The sequence below is a fragment of the Vidua macroura genome, chromosome 8 (assembly GCF_024509145.1).
Source record: "Vidua macroura isolate BioBank_ID:100142 chromosome 8, ASM2450914v1, whole genome shotgun sequence".
Taxonomy (NCBI): Eukaryota; Metazoa; Chordata; class Aves; order Passeriformes; family Viduidae; genus Vidua; species Vidua macroura.
In genome coordinates this window covers 21,086,950-21,105,578 of record NC_071578.1, presented here as the reverse complement: position 1 = coordinate 21,105,578, position 18,629 = coordinate 21,086,950, and the positions used below count along the sequence as shown (strand labels likewise).

The 18,629-nt window shown below is 36.4% G+C and overlaps 1 protein-coding gene across 3 annotated transcripts in view; it reads right to left on the bottom strand.

Annotated features, from left to right (window-relative positions):
• Positions 1–18,629, bottom strand: part of VCL (vinculin) — a 55,349-nt gene that overhangs the window by 16,519 nt on the left and 20,201 nt on the right. For all 3 annotated transcript variants that reach the window (XM_053983436.1, XM_053983434.1, XM_053983435.1), the window contains exons 3-10: positions 14,409–14,559; positions 12,490–12,598; positions 10,016–10,138; positions 9,605–9,765; positions 3,696–3,786; positions 2,793–2,940; positions 1,787–1,940; positions 599–774 (exon numbers count right to left, since the gene is read on the bottom strand). In XM_053983436.1, coding sequence (XP_053839411.1) covers positions 599–774; positions 1,787–1,940; positions 2,793–2,940; positions 3,696–3,786; positions 9,605–9,765; positions 10,016–10,138; positions 12,490–12,598; positions 14,409–14,559 — 1,113 coding nt within the window. The remainder of the gene's footprint in view (positions 1–598; positions 775–1,786; positions 1,941–2,792; positions 2,941–3,695; positions 3,787–9,604; positions 9,766–10,015; positions 10,139–12,489; positions 12,599–14,408; positions 14,560–18,629) is intronic.

Here is an 18,629-nt window from a genome sequence, read left to right as displayed (position 1 = left end):
GCTCAATAAAAACTTGATTAAAGCATCTAATTAATGAAGCAAGAAAAATATTTATTGTTATATTGCAACCAGCCTTAGGTGAAGATCAGTTTGTACAATAATCATTTCTTTCTCCTTTTCCATTCTCAAGCAGCCTCTTTGCAAAACTGATACAGAAATGTGATTTCTGAAAGTCTTATCTTTTGTATAGTTTGCAGTTACAGCTTAGAACACTGACAGCAATGGAAGTGGTAGATATTCCACCTTGATATTTAGTAAACGGCTTAGCAAAAACCCATGATGACATCCATCTGCATAAACAAACTTATTTTTTCATTACCCTGTTGTTTCAACCGTACAAACAAGCTCACTTTTGCCTTCAGTTTCCTTCTCAAATATTCCACAGGCCGTAGAAAGAAAATACTTCTATGTAATACAGGTCTGGTTACCTTTTTTTTAAGGAAGCTAGTGCAAGCTAGGCTTTGAGATAGCAATCACTAGGCTGAACAACTAAAAAGGGTTTATTTTAATCATCAATATTGCGATGTTGCTGCTCAGCAATGGGAACTGCACATGAAAGTCATTCAAATAAACAAATGGTGATAAAACAAATACTTACTGTCGTCGCAGATCTGACAGCTTGGCTGTCAAAGCAGAGATTTCCCCCAAGGAACGAAGAATATCATCTCTTTCTTTAGGATCCTCACAGAGTTCTGCAACTTTCCTTGCTTCAGTCATAAGTCCTCGAATATGCTCCTCTCCTTCACTGCCCCCATTAGGATCTGCAAGCCAATTCTTAATAGGAAGAAGTTGTGTACAAGTGAAGACAAAAAGTAATGTTTATTCTATAGATAATTTTATAGAGGAAGCAAATACCAAGACAGCTTTCCAAACTTTATTTAACAGAAAATACTTCTCAAAAGCAATTTCTGGTTTTTAGGTACCATGAAATTATTCTGTTGCCTCATAGTTTTTCTGTTTTGAAAAAAAAGTCAAACTAGATAAAAATCTATCCAAAGATTTTACATTCTCTTTCTCCCCTCACCATTTGCCAACAATATTTTAGAAGCAAAATTGAATCACTGCCTTTAGAAACTGATGATGTGACTTTCAGAAAAAAATGAAAGCAGATGCTCTTGAGTCCAGGGTGGTACTTTCACAGAGCTCTTCCTAAAATGTCCCATTACCATTTCATTTGATACATGTAATATTAATGAATCTTTATATATTGATAATAGACACGTATACACATTTAGATAAGGTGTATATATAGAAGGTCCATTATTTGATGACCACCATAATCACCACTGGGTAAGAGACTGACCATTGAGGGATATTAAGAGTAACAAAAATAAAGGATCAGTTGAAAGAAAATGTCGTTTCATTAACGTAATTTCTCTTCTGTCATTAACATAAAGACCTAAATCCTGAAATCCACTCCCAAAACAGGGCCCAAAGAAAGGGCTCTGGTTTTATCCACAAATAAGTCTGTCCAATCTAAAACTCTATTCTTTTCTTTAATAAGATTAGTTTATATGCAAATTTAGAGTGTTCCATCATTTTAATTTAATAACCTTGAAATTTTTAGTAATGCCAAGTAAGTTACCAAAAAAGATCATCAACTGAAGCAAAATTCACCATATGCTGTAAATCACTGAATTTAGGATTTTTCTTTGTTAAAGCAAGTATCCCCTCTATATTCTTCCTTTCAAGTAACTGTGTTTTGTTTGGAAACAACTACAGTAGCTCAGTGTGACAGCTCTAACAACAGCAATGTTCTGAAGTATTTATTAATCACTAGTGGTACCTGAGCAGCATCAATCTTCTTAGCAATTGCCTGCTTAGAGTTGGTCATGGCTTCCAGCTTGCGGGCTGCATTCTCCACTTTGGCAGTGAGCAAGTCCAGACCCTGGGACACCTGCTGGGCTTTCTGCATAGCCATGGGTGTAGCACCCTGTCCTCTGCCCGAGACACAAAGAGCACCACACATTCAGCTCAGGACTGACAAAAGCTATTTTCTAGTGAAGAGGCAACAAAATCTGTTTGAGTATTCCCAGCAATTATTGCAAGAGATACAGTATTTAATCAGATTTTGTTTCCTCCTTAAGGAAACAAAAAATAACTGAGGAACAGAAGAAGAGATAAAAACTATTCCAGAATGTGACATTTAGCATTCTCAGAAGAATAAACATTTTTTAAGAGTCAAAAAGTAGAGCTATTTAAGGATACAGTCCCATTAAAGTACCCAGGACAAAGCTTCTTTTCTCCTCATTTACAGACTTGCGGAGAGTCAGAATCTTGAGAAGTTAAAGTCTTGCCACATGTAAGTGATGACAGCAAGTCAATAAAAAAAACAAATACGAAAATAAAATGTCTTAGCTGCCTCAATCATATGACATACAAAGTTCAGAATTTGCCAATGAAGGATAAACAACAACCACCACATGTGATCTAACATCCCATAAAACACCCAAGAAGTAGAATATCCATGTATCTTACACTAAGTGGGGTATATCATCTTTGGAGAACAGACTTAACTGGAGAGTTTAAAATTTCCTTTCTGCCTAATTTGGAGGAAAGTTATGTGTTAGACAGCAAGCAATCTCTGAATTACCTACTTTAGCAATTCTGATCATCATATTATGTAATTAACTTTTCTCTTATTATAACATTATTCTTACCAGAAAAGAAGAGACTGAAGTAAAAAAGGTAAAATACAGTTCTGGCCTGCTTTTCCACAGGTTAGGAAATGACAACTGCAGAGAAAACATTTCAATAGCACAGCAAGTGTCCATCCCAAGTAGGAGCTTTACCTAGCCCGGAGGTCAGCCAGCTGATCTGTCATTTGTGCCAGGGTTTTGCACGTGCCCAGGATCTCTCTGCGCTCTTTGCCTGCACACAGCTCTCCTGCTTTGCCAGCTTCATCAAGGATCTGCCTTATGGCCTGCTCTCCAGCATCCCCTGAGGCACAGGGACAGTCAGTACAACAAACAAGACATTCTGTGACATGTATGAGAAAACTACTGATATCATCAGGTCACGTGAAGTGCATTGGGTTCAGTCGTGAAAGTACATTTATCAAAAATGGGGCTATCCACCAAAAAACAACAATTCACATCCAACTTTTACACCTGTATTACTTTGGCTTTGATTTCATAGGAAGTCCATCTGAAAAGGTCTTTCAACATCCAAATGGAACAGGGCTCTATCGAGTTTTGTTTACTTTTAAGACACATACAAAGGTAAATAAACCCCTTATATAAGTAAATGCAATTAAGCATATTTATGCCAGATTTTCATACTAAAATTTTTATGTCAAGACTGAAAGAAAAACACTTAAAGATATTCTGTTAAGGAAATCTCAAGTTCTAAACATTTGAAAATACAAAAGAAAGGATTTTAAATACTAGCCATGGCTACAATTAAGTACTGTTCAATTCATAAGTTTTTGGGTTTACTGCTGGAATGCAAATTAAGAACATGTATGTTCCATAGAATACATATATTTTAGACCATTTATAGAAGCAGCAAAGCCTTCTAGGTCATTAGACAGAACTTGTTCTGAAGAAAGAAAGGAATAAATACAGGCACCTTCAGAATGATCCACTATATTAGGTTTCTTAATGCTTAAAGACCATTTTGTCTTAAACAACAGAAATAATGAGACCTTCAAAAAATCAAAATACTTTATGCTGTTGTTTGTGTTTAAATATTACCTGGAGGTGCATTTGGATCTCTCAGCCAACCTTTTGCCTGATTCATCTTTGAATCTATTAAGGCTAAAGCTCTCTTCATGGCTTCAGTGTCCTTTACAAAAGAGAAACCAGCAAAATGATTCTCAAAACAAAAATATCAAAGCACAAGTAATCAACCCAACCAAAGCTTACTAAGGTTCTATAAAAACCCATTCATAAAAGCAGCTCAAAACCCATTTTCAAACTAGCAGGTCATAATTGCTTCTTTCCAGTTAGAATAGACATTTCCATTTCACTCAAAATGCAAAGATTATGCATGCAATTTTAGTGGGTTTTTTTCTGTTTCTTTATTTACTAGTGCTTTAATTTCTGAAGTTGCAGCTCTAATAAGCACACATCTTGGAGTTAGTTCCATTTTACATCAGGGCACATAAGAGTTGTGATGTAATTGGACTATCAATATCTGGAAATTGGCCAGTGAATTTTACTACTTACTTCAGTGTAAGAGGCTGCACATCTGCATTTCTCACCTGCTCTGCTGCTTAAAGTCAAACAGTTACTGTTTACAGAAAAGTAAGACTATGAGCTAATTTCTCAAAGTCTCAGATATGGAGTTGAATGTCTTTGGAGGTAAATATGTGTTTACATGTGATTGTTTAAAACGCTCAACTCCTCTGCCAGGATCATCAAAGACGCTTTTTCTTTCATTATTATGCCACTACTATCCAACACCTCTGGCTGCAGGGGAAACAACCTCCCAGTTCTGAATTCTGTGCACAGTCTGTACATTGTTTATGTGCCATCCCTCCACTAGAGGCCACAAGTTTTCCATCTTACATAAATGGAAGGACAGTGAAAACAGTAACGTGTACCTAAGTAAGAAGTTGTGGAAAAGTCAAAATAGCTTTTTACCACACATATCATGGAAGTAATTTGAAATGCATCTAAGATCCCATGATTGGTATAGAGATGGCAAAAAGAAACCTGGCTCTCATGTAGCATCTGACTCAGACTGCCTATGTCCAATGCTTTTGAAGAGAAGCCTAGTACCATCAGTGATCAGCATAGTATCTTGCTACAGCAAGTGCTATCCTGACAACACTAAAGAAATGCCACATTTTTATGGAGTTGTTCATTCTGCATGCTTACTCTCAAACATACAACATTAATGTTCTGACATTTTTATTCAGGCATGTTGGTCTGTCAGCTATTCATAAGGTGCTATAATATAACTCAGCAAGCAACTGAATATTTTTAAAGGCTCTTGAATCACAGCCTGAGAGGGAGCACCAAAAGCAGAATTATTTTCACCTGGATGACTGGGTCTAAAAATCTAGAAACTGGGTCTCCAAACTTAGCGGGACCTGTTTGAAAAAGCTTCCGAAAGGTAGGAGATGCAGCTAGGGGTGGGAGATGGGCACATTATTTTAAAAGTCATCTTCTCTATAGCTCAAGAATTGTGCATTCAATGCATGATAAGAGACAAGCAAATATTCATTGAATATTCAAATGTGTATATAAATCTTACTACCTATGAAGGTAGGCATTACTGTTTTCTGTTGTTTATATTGTGCTGAAGCCACTTTAGCTTGAAATGAATGGTCTATTTCAGGCCTGTCTACCCAGAAATAATTTGAAACAACAAAGTGAATTTATTAAAAGGCAACAGATGTTTCTTATTGTGTCAATGAGATGGTAGGAGTGGGAGGAGAAAAGCAGTGTTGGGAAAGCTGTCTTTGCCCCTCCCTTTTTACTCTCACAGGCTTTTTTGTGTTGTCCCAGCTGCCTGCAGAGTTACAGTTTCAGCAGAATTATATAGAAGCCTCTGAATCTGAAGTCTAATATCTGAGGACGAAAATCATAGGCGTTCCAGATTTTGCACTTATGATTTTGCAATTGCCAGCACTGCCCCAGCAGCAACAGGATCCATCTGCCCTGTCATATGGAGTTACATAACTGGATTGTTCTGCAGGGTAAGTCTTGCTATCCTGTATTCCTCTACAGACATGTTGGGAAAATATTGTCCCCTTTTCCTATTTTAAAAAATCTGGTGAAATCCTAACATAGCAGTTGAAGTGTTTCAAGACAACTGCTCTTAAAGCACCAGTTCTCTCCCCATCTACACAGCCCCAGGAATCCCTCTCAGCTATAGCCTGGTAAGGAGTTTTCATTGCAGTGGGCTGAATGATGCAAAAGAAAACTAGAATGCACCCTTACCTAGGCTTGGTACAGCACTTTTGTGCCTGCCAGAACTGTGTGTGGTGTCAGATACCCAGCAAGCAACAAAGGTATAGCCACACTGAAAGGTCTGGACTTAACAACCAATTCAGGCTATTAAGAAACAAGGAAGACAAAAGCAGAAACACTCAATCTAAAAAAGCACAGCAACTTGCTCAAGGGTCTCACTGCTTGAAAGGGTCTTGATAGTCCTGATTTCTGTAGCTGTTTAAATACTTCATTGCTCTCCTAAACAGCTATATATGTTTAACATTTAACTCTTTGGGATTTGCCAACAGAATATCATTTGCAAGCATGAATGTTTTTTTTTAAATCCTACTGCTCTTCTGCAAAAAAATGTATATCGCTTTATCAGCAAAAATTGATTCTTTCCCTCCTCTCCTTACCAACAGCTCCCCTGTTGCCAAAAGGAAGTTTATTAACAAAATCAGCACTATTACATTTTCAGAAGAGGTAAACAATTAATCAAGTTTAACAACTAGGGCAACACTGTCTGAAAGGAAAAGAACAAGCTGGATTTGTTCCAAACCAATTCCTAAAGCAAATATTATTGAAGACACTTCTGTGCGTCATTTCTGCCAATACCAAGAATTTTGAGCTTATTCAGGGAGCAGGTAGTATTGGCTCTGCTATGCAAAAGAGCAAAATAAATCCTACACAATTCCTTGCTGGATGTAAAACACAACCTCTGACTCAATAACGTGGTCTAGTCTAAGGATATCTGCATTTCATGACCAAAGAAGGCAATGTAGGAAATAGGCAAAGCCAGTGTTCTGGCAAAATAGACAGCTTAGTCACCATTCAGGGTTCAATCCTGCAAGATATTAGGTATTTCCCAGCTTCTTACAACTGTTAACTCCCTCCAATTCTATGGAAATGAAAGATGTTTGAATTAAGTATTACTTCAAATTCACTTTAAAATAAATACTAACAATACACAAGAGAAAATTAAATTCCTCTGTAAAACAAAAAATTCAAGGAAAAAACTTCAAAGCTATGACTGAAAAAATAGATACAATTCTTTTCCCCTATATTTTGTCCAAGAATAGTACTTCAATTCTAAAGCACCATACTATTTTTAAAATCCAGTGAAAGCAGAGATTATTGCAATCTAGTAATACTGCAGGGTCCAGAAAGACCTACAAAATGGTTTACCTACAGCTACAACTCCTACAAAACCTACAACTTTGGCTCTATACCTTGTTCATTCTCCACTATCTCTAGACAGATTGTGATAACTCAAGGTATAAAAAAGTCAACATAGACTAATAAACATAAAATAAAGACCAACATCAGCAATAGCATGTACTACACAGATACAAATTCAAGGCTGAGCATCCCCAAACATCTTTCTTTATTCCAGAAAAGCATGGGGAAAATCTTTTCTATCACCGCCAGGCACAAAATGCAGGCAATAGTGACCTCAACTACAACCAAATAGCTCCTTCACCTCCCTCCTAGCCAAATAACAAGTCAATTGTTAGATATGTGTGCAAATACAGGATAATGTCTGTGATAGGTGGCTATTAGCTAGTTTCTGCTAGTTTCTGCTTCTTCATCCCACTGCATTTTTCAGTTCAAACGCCTTGTCATCACTGTTTGATTAAGGCCCAATGCTAGAGTTCCAAATCATCAGGATACCTTAATTCAAAAACAAAATACAATTAAAAAGATCTCAGTTCAGAATAGAATTATACTTTGATTATACTAATCCACACAACATATTTATGCATTAAGTATAACAACCAATATTTTCCATTAGGAAATACTGCTAATATAACAACTGTTTTCTTAATTAAATACTTTATTAATCTGCCCCACAGCAGTATGAATAAGAATTTCCTAAGCCTAAATTGCCACCTCTTTGCAATAGACATTTTTCTTTACCACAAAAATTTCCAAATTTTTTGTGTAAAACAAAACAGTATTCATATTTCATAAAATACAGGAAAGTTTAAACCAAAAATGAAACTGAATTGAAAAAGTACCCATACAAGACTGCAGTTTTAAGCCTAGACCTAAAGGACGTGAACCTTCTGAAACAAAGGAAGGCTATGGCTAAAACACTATGGAATAGACAAAAATTCCTGACTTAATAAAGCTTTCTGGCTGTGCAGAAAGCTCTTTCCTGCATGACTGGACCCTTTGTCACTACAGAGACTCATAAATTAACATAAAAGCATTCAGCAAGAATGTGCTGTAAAATTCTGCCCTAACTCTAATCAGATTCAGAAAGAGTCTTAATGCAGATCAGCTTGCAATTACCATTCTCAGTGACAGCCAATGCTACACACAGCTAGACAGAGCTATTATGATCTTTTTAAAACTGTGTGTATATCCATAAGTATAAATGCCAGTGGCACAGCTGGCACACAGAGAAGTGGCACAGCACACAGTCTGCACACAGCACAAAATCCCACAGACATGCTTTTTTTGGGTTTAGTACAAGGTAAAGGCGGAGGGTGTGGAAGAAAGCTTACCTTCTAAAGGTGAGAAAAGGGTAAGAAACAGGACAACAAAAACAGAGATGCATACAGTAGTCATAATAAGGAAGTGATAGTGACAAAATATATCAAGAGGCAAACTAAGGGTCAAGTGCCAAACGACATAGGCCAAAGTGATTTTATCTATTGGTTACATCAATGTTAGATTTACTGCTAGACTTCGTTTACTAACCAGTCTGGCTTCTGGTCTCAGTAAGTTTTCCATGGCATTTATGCTTATTTGTTGCTCATAGCATTAACCCTTAAGAAAAATATCTTCAGCAATTTACTTCTAAGTACTCAAAAAGAACTTGGCAGGAATTTCAGTTATGCAGCTGCATTTATTTGTAAGCCCACAACACCCATGATTCTGTCTGTCAGACCTGTTTTACAGTCTTCTAGACACTTCAGCATCACTTCAGAGCAGCAATTAGCTCCAGGTAAGTGGTTGCAGTTACTCACACAGCTGAACACTGAGGTGTAGGAACCAATCCTGTCCATAAGCCAGCTTCACAGGCATCAAACTTACCCAGAAAGCCTCACCAATCTAACAGATTTGAGATAAAACAAAAGCCTGAAATTCACTCTCATGTCCAGAATAAAAATGGGGTAGGGAGAAGCAGGGCAAGTGTTCAAGGAGGAATCCCCCAAAATTGACTAAAATTTCTCAATTCCAAGCCTTTTGCACAAGGAATACAACAGTAGCCCATCTTTTCTGGCAGGATCTAGAAGGACAATCTCAATCTCACTTATGAATGCCTAGTTATGAGACCAGTTGAATGAACAATAACTTTTATACCTAACTTTCCTATGTCAAAAGTTATTATGTAGGATAGTTATGCATAAGGAAAATATCCTTCTCTGAGAGGAATACACTATATTCCATAACTTCCTAATGATGCTGAAACTAAAGCATGAATAAATCTGTCTTCTGTTTGGCCACTGAGTTACTGTAAACCATTGAACTACCTTCAAATGCCACACTAGTTTAACTTTGCTTATTGAGAGAAAGCTCATTTTGAAAGATACCTGAGTATATTTATCTCCGAAGATATTTGACCTTGAATCGATTATATGATGCGATTACATAGTGTTACAAAACTGATGCACTAATACATATTTCAGTGGTCTCAAAAGCCCAAGTTTAAAAGGATAAAACACAGTAGACACAAACTAGACTTCTACATCCACATGTTGATATGAAAATACCTTGCTCGCCCAGGCATCTTCATCCCAGGAAGTGAGTTGCAATACACGAATTATTTCATTTATCTCAGCACTCATTTTCTCTACTGTGAAATTGCGATTTTTCAAGGCCTCTTCTATTCCCTGGCTTTTAGAATTTTTTGTGGTTACAAAAATCTTCATAGCTGTGAAAATACCAGAGATTAGAAAAAGGTATATACATGATCAATCAGTGGTCAAGCTGACCTTCTACTGTATTTATATGGAACATTTGCTTGGACCATTTTATCTCAAAGAGAATGTAGTTTTAATACAAAAAGCACAGTTACTTGCAATTGATTAGATGTCAAGATTATTTTTAATTAACATAGAACATAAGAACTCCAGTTCAAAACAGTAATTCAGAATGGTATTAAAGAACAAAGCAAAAAATACCTGAAATAAGTACTGGCAATAGCTCCTTCACTGTATTCATGGAGTTTACCAGCATAACCCTATGTTCCTGATGAGTTAATTCCTGTTGTCTCTCGTCAATCATTTTGGCCATCTTTGTCATTCCTAAAGATTGAAGTAATTGAACATTGAAACACTTGATATTTCTAAACAAGAATAAGGCATAATGATTGATGAAAACTATATTGAAGTTTAAAACTATTGTATTAACAGCTGTTAATTTAAACACACTCCAGATACTTCAAAGAAGTCACCTATTCAAAACCTAGCCACTAGGTAAAGTAGAAAAACTACTCAAAATTCTTGATTAAAAATACTATCAATAAAATAGGAAAATACTTGAAATTACTGGTTTAGGACATGAAGTCACTTAATGAACACTGGAAGCTGTTTTAAGGGGTGGGGGGAGGGTGTCATCTTTTCTATTAAGATTTGATCCATGCCTTAAGTGAAGGACAGAAAAAGAAAACATCAGGATTTTGTTTGTTTGCTTGGAGGTTCTACCAGAGGTCAAGAACTGTATTTATTTACACTTCATATTTGCTAGAAATATTTCGGTACCCTAGAAGCCTGAAAAGAATTACATTTATTCTAGAGCAGGAGCTAAGACTTGTGAGGTTTACCACACAGTGCACATGGAAACTTCAGACACAGTTCCATAAAAACTTAAGATGATTTATATTGGTGCTGTTGTGCTCCTGCTCTTTCTCCTCCAGGGTATAAAACTGGAAGGAAGCTATCTATTCTTTGGCTGAATTACCTTTTGGCTGATTAGCATCTTAGGCATCTTAATACTGCCTTCATGACATCACTGAAAAGTAGTAGGATCCTCACACTGACAGCCCAGAGAGGCAAGCTATGCAGAACCATATTTCCTTTTAAATGACAAAAGCCTTAATAGGTAATCATGTTCCACTCTCTACTTCCAACATAAAACCTACAAGCACTTCCTTGACTTTAAGGGTACCTGCTGATACTCCTCTTATTTACATAGTACTCACCTGAATGGTTAAGTTCAAATGCCCATTAATATTACTACAAGGAACAAGGATTTTACATTTTGTGGGCATGGGCTGCAGATGTTGAGCAGCAGCCAGTTCAGGCAAAGACAGAGCTTCTACAGCATTCCAGAAGCACAAGGCTCACTATTTATTCAGAATACCATGAGTTTAGAGATGATTATTTGCAATAAAGGTAACAAGCCTACATCTCACTCTAAGAAACTAAGACACTTAGCCAAGACCTCTGTCATACATATATAACAGCAAATTATGTATGTGAGGTTCAGTGAAAAGACCCAAATGCTTGTAACTGAGCCCAACAGAGCAAACTGAATTTAGGGAAAACTTCCATTTTAAAGATATGTAGGACAATAACCACAGAGAAACTAAAAGTATATAACCAAGTCAAAGAATTGCCCTTTTGATTTACTTTTTCCTATTCAAAATGAGACAAAAACTATTTAATTGAAGGTAATTTCTGATGGGAAATAAAGTTTAGAGAACACGATACCTCCATATGGAACTTCAAAGTTTTTCCACATCTAGAAACAAGGTCAAGTATACATGTGTTAAATCAAAACAGGATAATCTACAAACATGCTCTGTGCCATGATAGCTCAGTCATTTATCACCTAGCCACATGACACAAGTATTTATAAAGTACTAACTAGATTCTTGCTGGTTTTATATAAGCATTCTTAGTTCAGTGTAATTTTAACTCCAACATCTTCCTACACTACCACCACATCTCAATTTTACAGAATGCTTTTGTTAAGTACTTTAGCTACTTCATGCTGAAGCTAAAGCATTTGAACTAGCAGATGATATAGATTAATGGTAGGTTTCCTCTAGAGCAATAGAGATAGCGACAGCAGCTCCTCACTTACCAATCACTTCCACCACTCAAAGTGTGAGTTAACACAGTGAAGTTACAAGTAGTGAAGGAGCATCAAAGAGCAAACAGAGAATTTCTGTAACAGCTGGGCTTTTGTATCATACTTCAAGACAGCTGTTTCTGCAACCTCATTAAGATGTTAACATATGATATGTAGCATATACTATTCCAAGAAATTCCTACTGGGCCTAACTGTATCAGCCAGTGCAGACATTTTATCATCTTAATGGATTTTATATCTGTGAGTGCTTAGTTACACAGCTTTTTCTTTTTTTTTTTTGTTTTATCCTTACTAATACATGCTTCCTTCCTTCCTTCACAGTACAGGAAAAGTACAGTACATATCATTCATGTGCACATCTCATTTACCAACATCTTCTGTATTCTTAAAAGAGACTGTGAAACAAAAAGAGTCATTCTTCCCAATAGAAACTTCCAGAGCAACTGCTTTACCATTGGCCCAGTGATCAAAACTTGGGTGAGGAAGATGCTGGCAGGAGAACAAAGTAGTGGAAAAGACTATACTTAATATATTTATGTAAGACTGGAGCAAATCAAACCTGGCCCTAAATTCTTCGTGTAAGTCACCAGATCCTCCATTGTCTCTACCACTTCTGCCACAGTCAAATATTCCAATATTCCTTTGCAGACACGGATGATTTTACGGACCTAAGAGAGGAACATCCCGTTATTTCTTAGTTAAAGCTCAGTTACACTTGCATTAGAAATGCAACCTGTTATTAGAACAGTTTAGTGATAGCATTTACTAACAGGACAAATGGGCAATCATAGGTCTGAGATCCTGAGTAAGTTACCCAAATTCCATTAGTCAAATGCTATAATGGTGAGCCAATATTTAATCAGCTTTCCACTACTCAGAAATGCAAAATCCTACTTCCAATGTTTTCACTTTGTATGATAAATGAAGGACAGCATTGAGAAAATAGGTTAGAGCTTCATTTATGTATGCTGTCATGCTTGAAGTTTTTCATTGCAATTTCATCAATAAAATATTTAACTTAAATCACAAAGCAAAGCTACATAGAAAGCAGACTTCAGGCTTTCAGAGGAAGTATCATTTACCATACAGCTTTACATATGGATAAAGCATTACCCAGCATACCAGCAGGGAAGATAGATCCAACATCTTAAACTTTCCAGAAAAATCTGTGAAGGCTGTATTTCATTTACTTCTGGACCTCTGCCTCAGCTTTACTTTTTTCAGTCTACATTTGATTCCCAAACAGTTCTCAGTCAGTAAATATTCTAACCTCTGAACCACATTACTTCTGACATCACTACACACAATTATTATGGAAGAACAAGTTAATTAACACTGAATTGGTATCAACCACATGCAGTGCTTAGCACCTAGAAAAGACCAAAGGTTCCTCTGAAACTCATTTCCGTTAGTCCCAAAGTTATTTTATATTGAAATATAGGATAGACACTTGCGAACTTAAGTACTTGTGAAAAATCAACCATTCCTGACTAATGGCTTTCTTTTCAATAACAAGTTGTCAGGTGAGTCCCACAAAGCATTAACTTCACAAAAGTCAATTCATTTCCTAAACATTAGAAAGAGAGATTAAAAGCTATTAACTTCCTTGAAAGCCCCATAACACTTCTATCAAAAACCATTTCAGAGGAACATGCTAACATTGCCATGAGATGGTTAAATGAGACAAGGATACCATGTTAGATTACTCAGAACAGCAAGAAGAGCAACACAATTCCATACGTTAACAAACTGTAGCAGAATTAGGATTGACATCAGCATTTCTAATAGCATGATGTTTCTTACTCAAAAATAAGCAAGACTCTACATCCCCAGCAAGACATCAAAACTGTGATTTGTAACAAAAAAAAAATTCAAACATGAGACATTTACATTTCCTTGCAACTGTGGTTTTATTTTGTACATATGAGGATGGACAAAGAGCACTTCTGAGTCAATTTCTGGCTTGTGCAACAGCCAAAACATAGATTTGTGCAACTGTTAGATTTATCTGAATACATCTTCTTCCTGACTAGCCAGACAGTCCAAATTTGCATTACCTCCCATGCCCCAAGGCCAATTAAATTGCCAGAGTTAATGAACCAGACAACATGTTAGAAAGTGGCCTAGGGCTTTTCAATGGATACAGAAAATATAAGGATCAGTAATGGATAAGGTGAAGGGAATACAGAAAAGCATCAGGAAGGTATCAGACAGTTGACAAGATCTGGCCTTTTTGAGCAATAATCACAGGCAACACCTAAACATTATGTCATGCAAAAATGCTCCTAACAAAACAGAGCAACAAGTCTTAAGCTCCTTCTGACAGAAAGGAACGCAAAATATGTTTCCAATCAAGCTGAAATGGTCAAAACCTCATTAATCTATTTAATTGTTTGGTTTAACTAATTTAGTTAGGGGGATATTTTAATTAATAATATCGTTGTGAGGCACTTATGTTAGTCGGGCTGGGATTCCTACCTCTGCTTCATCAAATGTCAGGAGCAAGTCTGATGTTCCAGAAAGGATTCCTCTTGATCCATCAATGAGATAGTCACGAGCTGGTACTGAATAAGGATCTGCTTGCAGCATCTGGGCTGCTCGCACAAGTTTGGTGCAGGCGTTCTCCACTCTGTGGAAAGCCAACAGACAACACTTGCTGATTAGCTTCTGTCTGTATGACAACAGGCTTGAGAAAATATTGGATTTATTTTTAACTTTACTATTTGAAGCACCAGAAGCAAACTGATAATTCTACACCTTTATAGTTTAAAAGGCAAGAGTATTTATTGTATTTTTTCTAACAAAAAGTCACCTCCAACCATACAACCCAGTTTTTCAGAAATCACACAACCTTCCCACATAGGGAAGGCTGGAAGTACCCTTACAGAGCACATAGTACAGTGTCATTAAGGAGATCTCCCAACCCTTACATTCTTCATGACAAGGGCAGGGAACAAAACAGTGATTCTTTTAGGACTTAACAATCAAAGTAACTGTTAACTTTTATCAGCCTTGTATAGGCATTGTTATTCAAGTAGTAATTGCTATTGATAAATATTAAATGACAGCGACACATTAGGACAAAATAAGACAGTTTTAAGAAAGACACTGTGCTCTGGTCATTGAAGCTGTAGTTCAGGTCTTCAGAATGTTAACAGTCATAGAAGGAGCATTTTAAATAACTACAAAATGTAGTGGTAAGGTACAATGTTCAAATGCAGCTTGCAATTCCAGACATAAAAGCAGAAAGAAGATTTTGCAAGATGTTACAGTATGTAACTACAGTAAAACAAAAGGTACTTACAATTATAAGATAAGCTCTGAAATTGGTTCCATCAAACTATTTAATATAACAATTTTAAAATATCAAAAATTGACTGAAATTGAATATCAAAGACTGAAAATATTTTGATTTTGTTCTTTTATAATTACTTTGTGACACCTTTGGAGAATAAAAATTCAGACTTCCCTTTCCTGTTAGCTATGCTACTTCTGACTGTAGTTATTGACTGCACTTTCCTCCACTGTCTCCCATTTAATTTAAGTCTAGTGTAATACATAAAGCTCCGTGCATGTGAATGCTCATTCAATAACATGAGGGTCCAACAAACATAAAACACTTTTATTACAGCAATGCTGCCTCTTATGACCACTTCTGCATGCTTGTCACATAGCCCATTTTCTACTGACCACTTGGGCACACTCTTTCATCGTACTTCAATAAAAGTACTTTTGGAAAGTTTTAGTTAATCCATTTCCCACCCCCCTCCATGTTCTTTGCTAACAGAAATATTAGAACTTAATGGTTACATCTAAATTTAACAAGTAGAAATAATACACCCATTACAGGAAAACACACTTTTGTCCAGAAAGTAAAGTTTTCAGCTAAGAGCTCCCTAGAATAGATCACATTGGACCAGCTGCATAATCATAACCAGCTCTTTTTGGGAGACATCTGCTCAGCGTATCAGATGGCAGAGGCTCCTAACCAAGCAGGAAAATGCCGAAGGACTTCAAGGCAGAAAGTGGAAATGGTCTGCTCATCACTATGCAATGCACTTAGTTGTGTAATCAAAGTCAACTGACTTCACTAAAAATTAGTTTTCTGTGCCTGCTTCTCACATTTATTCTTTTCAACTCTGCCAAGACAGGGATTAAACAAATCACCTATTCAGCAGCTCAGAGCTATAGACTCAGAAATACTTAATTTCCTCCAGTTTAATTTCATGGTTGTCTGTTTAATACTGATAATTATCTTAAGGCTGCCTTTTTCATTTATGAAGACAAGAATTAACATAAACGTGTATTACATCAGAAGTCACCATAATTAATGAAAAGAGTGTTTCTAAAGATTAAAGGTTTTCTTTTACAGTTTTTTAGGGTTGAACCTCTTAAAGGTAAACGTGAATTTCAATAGTATAATGCCTATTTTGTATAAACTTCCCAATGCACTTAAAATGTTTCAGGAGTGTAAACTGTATACAAGAAAATCATAGTGGTGTCTGAAAATCAGACACATTTCATCCCTGGCAAAGCACACATGCTAGGAAGCAAAAGATTAGGATTCATTTACTTCCATGGAAAAAACCCAACCAAAACAACAACGCAAACGACGAGAGCCCCTAAAAATGCAACGAACCACTTGTTCTATCACAAGAATCAAGCATGTTCAGAAGCTTCAAATAGAAGTTCATTGCTATGGTGAAGTTTCTAATCTCTGTATGATATTGCAACATAAAAAAACCCAACAACCTAGCTTAATAAAAAAGTGCATTTATTTTTGAGGTGTGATTACACTAAAGCTATCTTAACACCAGCCAAATTCTTTGTGGGGCCACAATATTTCTAACCGTATTACTTTGGGTAGTCAATCCACTTCATTGCTGTTAAATATCTTCCTTACAAAACATGAGGGAAAAAAAGTAGCTTATGCTAAACCATCATTTTAGGTTTTAGGATTGTCCTCTGCCTTTCCCTAAGTATGTTTTCCAGTTTAACCATTACCGTTTAGATTACTTGCAGTTCTAGAAATATAAAGTAAAAAGCAAATATTTTACATTAACAATTATTTGTTAATACAGATATCAGCAGTGCAGCTATAGGTCAGCTACCAAAATAATGTTAACATAGAATAGCATTATTGATTGATTTGTTAAATGAGCTTGGGTATGAAAGCTAAACAAATTTTTTTTCTCAGTGTAAACAAATAGTGTAACCCTATTCTTTGCCTAGAGACTGCAGCTCTTCAGTTCTTTACAGGAGAAGCTTAACAGGTAATAGGAGCACGTTGCAAAACATCTGATGTAAATTATATGCATTACTTATACACTCTGGTGATTAAGACAATTAAGATAAAGAACTCAGCATTTTTTAACTCTAAGTCTACAATTCCAATGTGGTTTATGTCAGTAGCAAGTGAAGGGATGCATGATAGCTTTTCAGCAGCCAGCAAATTGTTTTGCTGCTCAATCACACTCCCACTGAAAAACTTTACAGATTGCCATAATATGTATTTATTATGAACCCTCGACGCCTGGTATCAAGTCTTTCAAAATAATAAACAGCTCTCTCCATCCTCCAGGACTGGTGATCCTTTTGAATGGAGGAAACATGAACAGGGAATGCAGTGCTAGCACATGTGTACTGCTTCTTACCCATCATCCATGCACTAGTACAAAGTCTGCCAGAGCACTCCCTTAAAAAGGAATGCCAATTACTGAACTAATGCTTTAGAAACAAAAACTCCCTCTCAGGAAAACAAAACCAAAAAAAGACTCATCTGTTTCAATTCTTGCATCTAAATTCTGTCCTTTACAGCAGCAAAAGACAAGGCTCCCTTTACAGCTCACCTGTGACTATCATTTGTCCCCACAACCAAGATACCCAGGGCAATACACTCCTCATGTTAACAAGAAACTGTTAACTTGTACTAAATCATTTTGATATAAACTCCAGATTAACAAAAACCGACAAATGAAACATGTTATCATTCATAAAAACCATTGAACATTCCTAACTCATGTTACTGCATCTAGGATAGTAAGTACTCTGTGGAGTGGGTGTCATTACTCTGACAGATACCTTTGGTTCCCATTTTACCTTATATCACAGCTCACACAGTCATGAATTGCTGTAGAAAAAGTTCTTGCACCCAGCATAAAGTGATACTATTCAGCAGTACTTGTGTCACATTTCTACAGTAATTTAATTATTCAAGTTTTGCACAATTTAGTACATTTTGATCAAAGGCTGAATACAGTGTAGCAATTAAAAAAAAAAGTCTTTTCCTTAATACTTTACTTGTCCAGGTGAAGAAGAAGGTGGAAATTAACTAAAAATTTCACACATCCTAGAAAATGAGCACAATCAAAATTACACATTTGCATACAATTCATCAAGAAGCAAGAAAAGAGCTTTGATCTCATTTCATGAGATAAACACTTCGCTTAAAAAATTGAACCCCACTATAGCCACACAAGATCACACACCAGAACACAGCATGATAAATACTGTAGTGGATTGTATCAAAGGCCCATTAACTCAGCATCCTGTCTCCAATAGTAGCTGCAAGTAAAAGCCTAAGGTTAAAAGCAGGATAAGCATTTATCATGCTTCCTCTAGGCACTCTCCCATCCTTCTACTATTTTCAGTTCTTGGGACTTCCTGCACTTTGTGTATTTGATGACCCACAATGGATCT